Source organism: Trichechus manatus, unplaced genomic scaffold, assembly GCF_000243295.1.
Source record: "Trichechus manatus latirostris isolate Lorelei unplaced genomic scaffold, TriManLat1.0 scaffold00022, whole genome shotgun sequence".
Lineage (NCBI taxonomy): Eukaryota > Metazoa > Chordata > Mammalia > Sirenia > Trichechidae > Trichechus > Trichechus manatus.
In genome coordinates, this window is record NW_004443958.1 from 451,367 (window position 1) to 464,818 (window position 13,452).

Below are 13,452 nucleotides of genomic sequence, written 5' to 3' on the forward strand. Positions count from 1 at the left end.
TAATGGACCACAGCTACCACGGCCTCCACCAGACTGAGTCCAGTACAGCTAGATGGTGCCCGGCTACCACCACTGACTGCTCTGACCGGGATCACAATAGAAAGTAATAGACAGAGCTGGAAAAGGATGTAGAACAAAATTCTAACTCACAAAAAAAAGACCAGATTTACTGGCCTGACAGACTGGAGAAACCCTGAGAGTATGGTCCTCGGACACCTTTTTAGCTCAGTGGTGAAGTCACTCCCAAAGTTCACCATTCATGCAGGGATTGGACAGCCTCATAAAACAAAACGAGACTAATGAGGCACAGCAGTCCAGCGACAAGGGCTAGAAGACAGGAGGGGACAGGAAAGCTAATAATAGGGAACCCAAGGTTGAGAAGGGACAGTGTTGTCATGTCGTGGAATTGTTAACCATTGTCAGAGGGCAATATGTGTACTAACTGTTTAATGAGAAACTATTTGTTCTGCAAACCTTCATCTAAGGTACAAAAAAAAAAAAATTACCTACGTGAGATCAAATTGACAACAGCAACTCAAAAGGTTTGATGGCAAGCCCAGGGGGCAGTGAGTTGAAGATAATGGTGATAGCATAATTTGGAAAAGGATAATGAGAATAGCAGCACAACTGGAAGAATGTAATCGATGTCACTGAATTGTACATGTAGAAACTTTCAAAATGGTGTAACTTTGGCTATGTATATTTTCACCAAAAAAAAAGTCCTCCAAGGTCGAGAAGGGAGAGTGTTGACATGTCGTGGGGTTGTTAACCAATGTCATAAAACAATATGTGTAATGACTGTTTAATGAAAAACTATTTGTTCTGTAAACCTTCAGCTAAAGTAGAATTAAAAAAAACAAAAACAAAAACAAAGGGTCAGCAGTTAAAATACAACAGCTGCTCTTTGGAAACCCTATGGGGCAGTTCTACTCTGTCCTACAGGGTAACTATACTAAGGGCTATAATAGAAAATGTGGACAACATGCAAGAACCGATGGGTAATGTAAACAGAGAGATAGAAATCTTTAAGAAGGAAACACTAAAAAAAGATAAATAATAAAAACACTTCAAGAGAAATGAAGAATGACTTTGATGGGCTCATTAGTAGACTAGATATGGCTGAGGAGAGAATTATTAAGCTTAAAGAATGTAACCTTCTAAACTGAAAAGCAAAGAGAGAGAGAGAAAGGAACAGAATATCCAAGAACTGTGGGACAATTACAAAAAGGAAATATCGGAAGGAATACGCATAATGAGAATACCAGACAGAAAAGAGAGAAAGGAACAAAAGAAATATTTGAAGTCATAATGGGTGATAACTGTCCTAAATTAATGACAGACACCAAACTAAATAGGAAGATCAGAAAATACCAACTGCAATTAAAAAAAAAAAATTCATCTAGGCATATCATATTCAAATTGCAGAAAATCAAAGACAAAGAAAAAATCTTGAAAGAAGCCTAGGTGTGTGTGGGGGGCAGGCAGGGAAAATGCCCTAAATATAGAGGAACAAGGATATTAACTATATCAAACTTCTGTTCAGAAACCATGCAAGCAAAAACAGAGTGGAAGACACTATTTAAATGTTGAAAGAAGAAAAAAACCAAAAAGATACCAAACTACAACCTGTATTCTGCAAAATTAACCTTCAAAACTGAAGTACAATTCAGACAATAGTTGAGGGAATTTGTCACCAATAGATCTGTCTTACAAGAAATGTTAAAAGAAATTCTTCAGGAAAGTTTAATTAAAAATTCAATATTATTAATTAAAGATTAAAAAGATAACCCTGGAAGGTAGACATTTATCATAAGTGTTTCAGAGATGAAAAAATTAAGGCTCAGGGAAATAAAGGGATTTTTCCAACATCAAAGAGGAACTGGTAGTTGAGTTGGGCCATAACCCAGAAATATGACTCCAAAACTGGCATTCTTAAACACAATGGTATAGAGCATCAACCGTGTGAGATATGCTCTATATATACAATATCATTTACTCCTCACAGTAACTCTTTTTTGTAGACATAATGATCGCATTTTACAAATAAAGAAACTGAGTTTCAAAGGTATTATGCAACTTTTCTAAAGACAGTTAAGATATAACAGGGTTGGTTGAAATTAGAATACAAATCTGTTTGACTCTACATGTAATGTGGAAAAGAGAATACTGCAGCATTGGTATAATAAAATCACTGTCCTTACTAAGAATCAAAAAACACTAGATTTTATCATAAAACAACCCAACAAGACTTGTTTCCAAAATACCATTAATGTTAAGAACCACACAGTATTGCCTCAAAATAGCATTACCTTAGGAGGATTTACCTTAGGATTACCTTAGGATTTACTTTAGGATTACCTTAGGAGGATTTAATTAAACTTCCACTAACTCTACTAAGAGAAGACCTGGCCGTGCAGTGGTTAAGTGCTTGGCTGCTAACCGAAAGGTCAGTGGTTGGAACCCACCAGGCGCTCAGTGGAAGAAAGATGTGGCATTGTGTTTCCTAAAGACTTACAGCCTTGGAAACCCTATGAGGCAGTTCTATAGGGTCGCTATGAGTTGGAATTAACAAGACGGCAATAGGTTTTAAACCCTACTAAGCTTCTTCCGTAATCTACTAATTTACTTTTACTTTAGTCAGCACTTGTTCCTTCTTCTCAATTTGAGCATACATAGGCTACTGTAAAATATCTCCAGGGTTACCAGAATGCCTCTGTGTCAGGAAATGAAATGGCTGATTCTCATCTTTCTCATTATTTGTCCATATAGCATCCCAAGACCAGAGTATAATAGAACAAATTATGACTTCCAAAGAGGATTCAGATAGCCCTGCAGTTTTCTGGACAAACATTGTTAGGATTCCGTCAGCAACCACATTTGACAGCTGTGAACTGTAGCAAAAGGACTCTCTTGGGCACCAAAGGAAAAAATAAACACAATTAAGTGGATGATATCTTTCTTCCAAAACTGTTGCTCTATTCACTATCAAAGAGCTCAACCCTGACTCAAAGGATCAATGTTCTAGGAAAATGAAATATTTTGTAGAGTGAATACAGAAACAGACACATTACTAATGCTGGCATCATCATCCTATTTCAAGGCTAAAATGAAAGATTTAGTACTTCACTTCTGACAATAATGTTCTCTCAAGTAAGTTCAGGATCCTGGAGCTGTTTTGTAGAGGAGCAAAGGAGGATATAGAAAAAGTATCTGGCTCTAAGAAATGGGACTGGAAGCATCAGTTTATTTCATGTCAGCAGAAACATTTAATCAAACTGTGATCCAGCAATCTTGATATGATAAAAATACATGCCCTTCTTCTATTATACTGAGTCACCCAGAAAGACATTCACTACAGCTATAGAAAATCCTTTACCATGTAACACAAGGCTATAAATCTAAATTCTAGAAGTCTATGAAATTTTAGACTCTCTCATACTTTACTACTCCGTGAATTTCCTTCGCCTATCCATCCATAAACAGAGCTTAACCTGAGTTGGATCCCGCTGGATCTCAGATCCAAAATCTTTAGAAGCCAGAGAAGTGACTTCTAAGACTTGTGATCATGGGAGATGTGAAGGCAGCAAAGGACACATTTCATTCTCACTGCTCATGCAGAACAGACTGTCAAGTTGACAAGATGACCTGAAATGAAATGTCCTTTGCTGTCTTTTTCTACTCACTGTTGTCCCAGAAACTGTATGCTTAAAACAAAAATCTCTTATTTATGGAGTTGTGTTAATAAAATATAAAACAAATATGATTATTTTGTACCTACTTTGTTGTTCTTGTGATTGTTCTATATTTGACTTTATACATATTTTGCAGGGCCAACTTTACTTTATGCTCTGGTAATTTCCCATTTTATGTAATCCAATATGAAGGCACTTGCAAGGTTACTGGAGGTACTTATTTTTAAAAATTAAAAACAATCCTGTTTTCATTTTTATATTGTTGTTCACCTGTGTACTTGACGGTAAATTCAGATTAAGTAAAAAGACCTCAGAATTTTATTATTAAAAAAATACCATCTAAAATGAATTACAGAGTAAAGTATCTTATTGATAGTAAATATTTTCATTAAAAAAATAACATTTTCAAATAACAGGTAATAAAAATAAAGTATGTCTGGAAAGAAATACTATACAAGATCAATCTTACTTACCAAACTCCTCGGGAACTGCTATAGAGTAAACACAATTATGTCCCACGCTGTAATTTTTTGGATAGTTTGGTGATAAAACAGTGCCTTCAGAACCTGTTGAACGACTCCCACAGGGTGCTAGAAAATAAAAATGATAAATACAATGTTTAGAAAAATTGAAAAATGCATAATATGAATGTCTTTTTGATATAAATTTTTTCAAATGTGGCTACCAGATTTTGAGGCTTATCATTTATTTCCATCTATTAAGAAGATGCCACAGTACCATATATTTTAAAAATAAAATAGGGGAGCAGATACAATATTCTCTTCCCAGGGACTGAATAATATAATAATGTTGTAATAGTGCTATCTCTAAAGGTAATAATGGTGTTCTTGCTTTCATTTATGATAGGAATCTAAAGTTAATCATCTCTTTTGTAATGGTGAGGAATTCCATATGCAAGAGGGAAATTGTTTTATGCAATGCAAGGCTTTGAAACTCTACTCAGATTCAACACGTATCAGGTTGCCGCCAAATTGAGCATATCTATATATGGAGTGGTGCCTGGTGCCTGGTGGCTCAGTGGTTGAGAGCTCGACTGCTAACCAAAAGGCTGGCAGTTCAGATCCACCAGCGACTCCTTGGAAACTCTATGGGGCAGTTCTACTCTGTTCTATAGGGTTGCTATGAGCCGGAATCAACTCCACAGCAACTGGGTTTAGGCTTTTTTTAATACATAGGACGGGGATGGCTCTACAAATACATTCACCCGCTTATCTAAGAAATCCATTATCTCACTAGCCTTTATCTGCTTATATAACTTTGCTTGAAATCAGAGGAGCTGCTAATGGTGCAGAGACGCAGACATTTTGCCATTTCTAACATAAATGTACTATGATCATAAAGAGCTGAGACCTATTCCAGTGTTTCTGGTAAATTAGTAGATGGTGGTCTGTTAGAAGATTGGGATTGTGTTAAGATTCATAGTGCTGGAACTCAGAGAGGCCTGGCCTACACACAGAAGTTTAAGTATCAAAATATCTATCATCAGTTGCCATCAAGTCCACTGGGACTCATAGTGACACTGTGTGAGGGTAGAACTGTGCCCCACAGGGTTTTCAAAGGTTGATTATTTTTCCTTTTAATTATACTTTAAATGAAGGCTTACAGAACAAACTAGCCTCTCATTAAACAGTTAGCACACATATGGTTTTATGACATTGGTTAACAACCCCACGACATGTCAACACTCTCCTGTCTCGACCTTGGATTCCCTATTACCAGCTTTCTTGTCCCCTCCTGCCTTCTAGTCCTTGCCCCTGGGCTGATGTGTCCCTCAAAGGCTGATTTTTGAAAGTAGATTGCAGGCTTTTCTTCCCAGATGCCTCTGGGTAGACTCGAACCTTTAAACATCCGGTTAGTAGCCAAGCTCATTAACCATTACACCACCTAGGGACTCCACCAAAGCACATGTTGTTGTTGTTGGGTGCAGTTTTGGGAGTCAATTTCAACTCTTAGCAACGCCATGTGACAGAGTAGAATTGCCCCATGAGTCTTCTTGGTTGTAAACTTTATGGGAGCAGATTGCCGGGTCTTTCTTCCACAGAGCTGCTGGGTGGTAATAAAGAATTTCTAAAATAGAACTGAGCCCCTCAGCAAGGCCAAGATGGCTGATGACTAGATTGTCAATAAAGTAATCCAAATTACTCAGAGTAAGCAAGGGAAAAAGACAGAAAAGTAATGCATGTGCTTAGAATGTTCCAGGAAGCACATGGTGCAAATGCAATGCCCTCGAAAAGAATGTTTTGTGCAGATGGTCTTCTGAAAGGAGATAAGATTAACTCATATGAAGAAAATTGTTTTTGGAAACATTCGTGAAAGTTTGTTTATAAAAACTAAATTTTGTCTCCAGAAAGACAAAGCATTTTGGAAATTCTTTCTGAATGTACCTGATTCAAATCGTTATTTCCCTCAATAAAATTCTTTACTGTATTTATTTTTGCACAGCACCTCCTTTACTCTCTGGCAGTAGGTTTGAACCATCAAGCTTTCAGTTAGCAGTGAGCTCTAAACCACTGCGCTACCAAGGCTGCATAGATAATAGCATTCTTAAAGTGAAGATGAAACTAAATTTTCTCAAACTGAACGAGATCACCCAGAGACTCATGTAAATGAGAAAAGATGTTCCCAGAGGAGTTTCTGGGGAAAACGGAAGGTATAATATCAGATAGATAAAGAGAGAGCGGCTAAGAAAACAGAAACGAGCCTTAACTGAAAGGTCTGCCGCTGTAACTCAACAGCCGCTCTGGGGAAGAAAGATGTGGCTGTCGGCTTCCGTTAAGATTAAAAACGAAAAAAAAAACAAAAAACAAAATCAAACACATTGCTGTCCAGTCATTCTGACTCACAGCGATCCTACGGGACAGAGTAGAACTGCCCAACAGGGTTTCCTAGGCTCTAAGAGCCCGGCTGCTAACCAAAAGGTCTGTAGTTCAAATCCACCAGCCGCACCTTGGAAACCCTATGGGGCAGTTCCACTCTGTCCTATAGGGTTCCTATGAGCCGGAATCTACTTGGCAGCACACCAAAAGGGAACAGAAGAAAAGTTTACAGAGGTAGGAAGAGGAGAAATTAGTCTCTTGGGAGTCGAGGGAGAAGAGAATTTCCATGAAAAGAAAATGTACAAAAGGGTTAAACATGGTAAAAAGCCTAATAAAATGGCAAAAAGGTTGGGCTGACTTATCAATCAGAAGCGTGAGGAAGGCTTCTACCCCGCACTTGCTATTTTCCAAGAGAGATTTTCCCTAAACAGCAGGCCATGGGCAGTGCCCCTTACCCGCCCCCTAGCGGTGTCTCGCCTCTAGTTTCCTAATTGGTGATCGAGGGATAGGGCGTTCTGCTTTCCTTCCTTTCCTCTGCTGTCCTGCCTGCCGAGCACATTTTATGGGCTGCTCTTCTATGCTGTAAAGGAGCCCTGGTGCCACAATGGTTAAGTGTGGGGCTCCTAACCAAAGGATGGCCGTTTCAACCCACCCAGAGGCTCTGCAGAAGAAAGACCTGGCAATCTGCTCCTGTAAAGATTACACCTAGAAAACCCTATGCGGCAGTACTGCTCTGTCAACTGGGGTTTCTGTGAGTGGAGTCTTGGCACCTAACAACAATAACCTCCATGCTGTAAGTTTTACAGGGAGTGTCTCCTGAGGCGGAGACCATGGTTTTTCTGAGGCACACTGCACATCAGCTTTTATGATCTTAAAGCTGACAGAACTCCTTCCTCCTATCTTTCAGTTGGCTATGGACTTGGGCAAAGAGTAGGCAGTGTAATTTATTATTCTTCTCAAACATCAAAAAAGAAGTTTTTGATGTTATTAATGGAGTAGTTTCAATTACAGCAGCCTTTTGCCAACTATAGCCAGCAGCCCAAATCCATCCTCTGTGCCAAGAAAGTTTTTTGCATTTTTGAAGAGGGAGGAGGAGGAGGAGGAGGAGGATATGCGACAGAGATGTATGTGACCAGCAAAGCCAAAATATTTACTATCTGGCCCTTCGCAGAAAATGTTTGCAGACCCCAGAACTAGAGTAGAGGGGTGGAATCTAGATTATACTAGTTGGGTGAAGAGTGAGTGGTAAATAAAGAAATGCAAAAAGTAATCAAAGACTTGACCATAAATTGAAGGAGAATGTATGTAGTTGGCAAAGATGCAAAAGTGTGTGTGTGTGTTGTTGTTGCTGTCTTATTACGGAGAAAGGAGTCATTACAAAGGAAAAATCAGGAACACCGACCTAGAGTCCTTGGCAAGATAATATAAGAACAAAAGTGGAATGATTACCCTCAAACAGCAGTAGTGACACTCTACAGAAGAAAGTGTTAAAGGAGACTAGACATAAACAGGTTTTCGGTTTTGTGTTGGAATTAATGAGAGTTTAAGCCTGATTTTCGTTTTAAACAGAGATGGATGCAAACCTGTATTAGGTGGCCTGAGAAGAGTCAAGAAAGTTTGAAAATGTCAAAACTTTTGATATATTGCTGGCTAAAGTCTATAAGATATAGCAATATATTTAAAACACACGCATACCCCACAAACAATATGTTGTGTTCCGTAGGGTGGCTAATGACTGTTGTCTTTTTTTTTCTTTTTAATGTTATATAAAAGGGTAATAAATAGGATAAAACACACTAAAATTAGAAATCCATAGAAACAACAACAAATTGACAGTGATTATAATAACCAAAGATACATCGCTCTCATCACTCATTACTGTTTGAGATTAGTCAGGTGTATTCTTATTTCAGCACTGATAACTTTATTCAACTGATAATGCTACTGAGGAGAGAAAGAGTCAAGAATGAACCATATGTTTTATGTTAAGTTTCTGCCTGACTTTAATGGGCTCCAAAATTAAAATTGCTCTTATTTTTATATTTGGAAAGTATGAATAGAAATGAGAGCTTCTAACTCAAGTTCAACTCTGTGACTTAGTCATGAACATTCTGCCATCCCCCATTAATATGTGCCTTACAGCCTACGTTTGTTTTGTGTAGTTTATATTGCATAATGGACATTTAGGATAGTTTTGTTGAAAATCTCATTTATAAACACAAAGTTTTTTTTTTTTTAATTACTGATGAATATATAAGAAGTCACAGTACAAACACATGTTCTTAGGTAACCAGTATTACTTTAGATATTGTTGTTTGTACTGGTGGCAATAATTTTACTTTCCTTTTGGTCAGTGCCTACTGCATGACCTGTTTACAGTTAATGCAGAATACTGTCGTGACTGACAATTTTTTATGTAGTATTAAATAATATAAATAAGGGAAAATTAATGGTCCTGTGAGGTATCAATCTATTGTAATCTCTTTATATTTACACAATCTAAATGGGATAATGACTAAGCTAGGTCAACTTTATTAATTCTCCTAATATTGATTCACAGAGACTTTTCATATTGTCTCCTCCTGTTTCAATTTCATCTTATTGGCTAGTAGAGTAATTTCATCTTTCTGGCTCTGTTAAAAAGTAAAAAGGGAAGATAAAAGCGAGCTGGGACTTTGGATTCTATACTTACTTTTGCCTTTTGACATATGCTTATGGGCCTTATGTCAAACTGGCTTTTGTCTTTCTAAACATCCTATATCCCACTGAAATGTTATTAAGCATAAGAGCTCGCCTATTCCTGATTATAATCTATGTGATACATATGACTACCTTTGAATCTGTATTTTTTAATAGTGTGTTTGTGGAACATAAGAATTATGAGAAGAAATGGTTCCATGGTTAAGTAAGTTTGGGAAATATATGGTTTAAAGAAACAGAATTCTTTACTATAGGACTTCGTTGAGGCTTTAATAACATTTGGGGAATGTTAAGCTCTTTTTCACAAACTTATTTGAAAACTTTTTTTTCTATAGAACATCAAAGGACAGTGTCCCTCAGAACACACTTCCGGAAATACCAAGTTGATGATTAAAATGTGTTATCACTACGGCAATATCAAAATTTATGTTGCAACTGTAAGTAATTATTATTTACAGCACTGAAGAACTGTGCTTTACATGTCCATATACAGCCAAATGATTTTACAGATTTAAAATTTTAAACAGTCTATTTGTAAAATCCCATTATTCTCGACCCACTTCCCTGACTCCTGGGGTACAATAAACATTGATTTCTATTGTTTATACCCTAACTGGCTTATCAGTTTCTCCTCCTGTCTACCACTAACTGCCACAATCCAGACTCCCAACAGTTTTCACATATACTCTTCCAATAGACTCTCAGCTCTACCCACTGGTACGTGTTCATAGCACTGCTAGCAATTTTTCTAGCATACTAGCCTTGTCATTTGCCTCGTCTTTCCTGGGACAATGTCTAGCACACAGTAAGTTCTCCATAAATGTCTGTTGAATGAAATGAGCTATGCATATGAGACAAAGGTACTACAAAGTAATAGCCCATGGTTAGTACATAACACAAACTTTTCAAACTGGAAATTATCCCACAAATCACTTAAATCACCATATAGTACAAAATCCAAATATACCCTCTGTCTATAATCCATTTAAGTTTTTTTTTTTTTTCCTTTTCTGCAACTGAAATTTTTGCTTTTTCTTTATTTGATTACCAGGAATCGTAGTTGTTTTATCTTAAGGGACCACACTATGTGAAATACAAAAACCAGAAAACCAAACCCTCTGCCGTCGAGTCGATTCCAACTCATAGCGACCCTACAAGACAGAGTAGAACTGCCCCATAGGGTTTCCAAGGAGCGCCTGTATATTTAAATACTAGAAATATATTCAGTGATGAGACGTTCACAATATGACAGCCACGTCTATACTGAGCTTCACTGAAGGAATAGAAAACTCACATCTGCAATCTCACAGTAGCAAATCTATGCTACCAATTTATCAATCTGGGCCATACTCTCATTGAGTGAACAAAATTACCCACACAGTTTAATTTCTTATTCTCTTTTTTTATGTTTGTTTAGTTTTTAAATTCGTCTTTTGGATGAATTTGTACGGCTTGATTTGCATAAGTTATACGTGCCCATAATCCAACTATAAAACATATGCTTGTTTTATCCTCAAGAGCTATGTTTGCAGTGATACAGTAGACGGATGTGGTATTTCCAGAGAAACCAGAGTGTGAGACTAGAACAAGATTTTAATACTATATCTACCCAACGAAAAGGACTTCCCAGCTATATTTTGAACACAGGTACGTGCATGAGGTGGAGGAGTAGGACTGAAGAGGAAGGAGGAGAGACCAAGTGGGTACTCCACTACTGAGTGAAATAGAACAGCCTCGAAACTTTTACATGGAAGAGGTACTACTTGAATTTCTAGGTATCTTAGAGATTTTATAACGCATGCAACGTAGCCTTAAGCTACTTGCAATTACAAATCTGGTTTTTCACTTGTGTAATGTATAATTCATTATCAAATATATCTATAATGAAAATTATTAAATAATGTATAAATTATTCTCAGAAAGCAAGTTAGGCACTTTTAAAAGTGATGAATTCTTGCAGGTCACAAAACAGCAATGTGGTACATTAAATCAGTAATTTATAGATGTGCCCTGTGACTCCTTCATTTTGAGAGAACTGCGGTACCTTGCAAAACTGCTGGTACACTTCTAGCAAATTACTTATGCCCTGATATAGCCTGATTGAATGTCACACATCATAAAACCTAGAATAGAATGTGTTTGAAAGTTCCATCTCCCATGGAGCCTTTTTTTTTTTTAAGAAAGCCTTTCCTAACTCTTAAACTCTGTGATATGAATTTGTAATACAAACAGCTAGTATTCCCACTATTGACTTTAAGACTACAATGACTATTGCTTCTTTTGCTCCTTTGTTCAAAATGTTGATCTTAGTAAAACTACCTAACAATTTGACTACTCATTTCATTCTCCTGTTCATGTCTCCTATAGAAACATACATACTTCACTGTGTTTGTCTGTCCCAGATGATAAGCTCCAACACCACATCCATGCAAATTCTATTGTACAGTGCACCACGCAAGTGATAAGCCTCCAGTAATGCAATTTTACCGCAATGGAGCTTAATACTGCTTAAATTATAAACTATAGCACAAAATAACTTATTTATTTTGATCTTCATTCTTCTCTATGTTATTTATGAAGACAGTCATATTTATTTATCTGGAAATTGTAAGGATAGCATTTCTATGAGTTTTCTTCATTTCACTTGTTAAAGAAAAAGCAAAAATCACCAGCCTTCATTTCTCATGGATTAATTTTGTGTTATAATTTCACATTCCAGTTTAACACTAACAAAAATAAAATCTGTGTATTTAGTAATTGGTGGCTTGCAAACCATTTTAATTAGTCTGTAAGTCAACATTAGTAGGATATGAGCTTCTACATCTGTCCTGTCACTGATTGTCTGAGCTCATTTGTTTAATTTAGCCAGCTAGGAAGCTATTCTCCACCCCGCCCCTTAACAAGTGACCCGTGAGCTATATTTTTCATCAGAGAGTATGTTCTTAGAGAGAGAAGAGTTACTCTATGGTAAAGGTATATGAATAGCTATATTCCTTGGATAGATCTTCAAAGTTACCATATACAGATTTTATTACTAATTAATAACGGTCTTGTGGGTGCTGGTAGTTAACCTATGATGCCCATATCACTCATTTTTAACCTCAGCTTTTATTGAGGTATAATGCACATATCATAAAAATTCACCATAATAAAGTATACAATTCAGTGTTTTTTAGTATATTCATCACTAATTCATCACCATCATCACTAATTTAAGTCCATTTTCATCACCCTAAAAAGAAATCCCTTATCCATTAACAGTGACTCCGTATTCCTCCCACATACAAGCCCCTAGCAACCACTAATCTACAATCTTATAGGAAACTGCATGGGAAGACAAGTGCTTTTAAAACGGTTTTGATTGAAATTTTGGTGCTTTTGTAACAACTAAAATTCCTTTTCATCTTTTAATTTATGTCTTATTTCTTTAGGTCATTGATTTTTAGTGATGACAGCACTTACTATTTTAAAAAATTACTTAAAGCAGCAAAGATATTAGTATGAAACAACTTCAGAGGGAAAAAGGAAAACTTCTTTAATAACTTATTAACTTCTGCCCATCTATCTCATCACAAATATTGCTTTCTCCGGAAAGTCTTCCCTGACTTCTCTAACTAGTTCAGAAGCCTCCATTATATTGCACTCTATTAATTACTTTCTGGAGCCCTGGTGGCGCAGTTGTTAAGAACTCAGCCACTAACCAAAAAGTCGGTAGTTCGAATCCACCAGCTGCTTCTTGGAAACCCTATGGGGCAGTCCTACTCTGTCCTGTAAGGTCACTATGAGTAGGAATTAACTCAACGGCAATGAATGTTTGTGAGTGTGTTAATTACTTCCAGAACACTGAGTACAATTTGTAATTATGTATTTATTTTGTATGGCTCTTTGATTAATGTCTGTTTCTATCTCTAGATTACAAGTCGAAGAAGTCCAAGTTTCCGTATCTTTTTTCCACACCATTTGTACCTCTGGAGCCCAGCATAGTGTCTGTTTATATAATAGACTTCCAATAAATATATGTCATGAATATTAAGAAAAATAAATGATATATTAATATCATTCTATTGGCTGTGTGCCATCGAGTCAATTTCAACTCATAGTGACCCTATAGGACAGAGTAGAACTGCTCCCTAGGGCTTCCTAGGCTGAAATCTTTATGGAAGCAGATCACTAGGTCTTTTCTCCCAGAGAGTGGCTGGTGGATTCGAACTGCCAAACTTTTG

General features: G+C 36.9%; 1 protein-coding gene across 2 annotated transcripts in view; it reads right to left on the reverse strand.

Annotated features, from left to right (window-relative positions):
• CSMD3 (CUB and Sushi multiple domains 3) overlaps positions 1 to 13,452 on the reverse strand; it is a 1,379,111-nt gene that overhangs the window by 250,505 nt on the left and 1,115,154 nt on the right. For both annotated transcript variants that reach the window (XM_004372959.1, XM_004372958.1), the window contains one exon: positions 4,166 to 4,282. In XM_004372959.1, the coding sequence (XP_004373016.1) occupies positions 4,166 to 4,282 (117 nt within the window). The remainder of the gene's footprint in view (positions 1 to 4,165; positions 4,283 to 13,452) is intronic.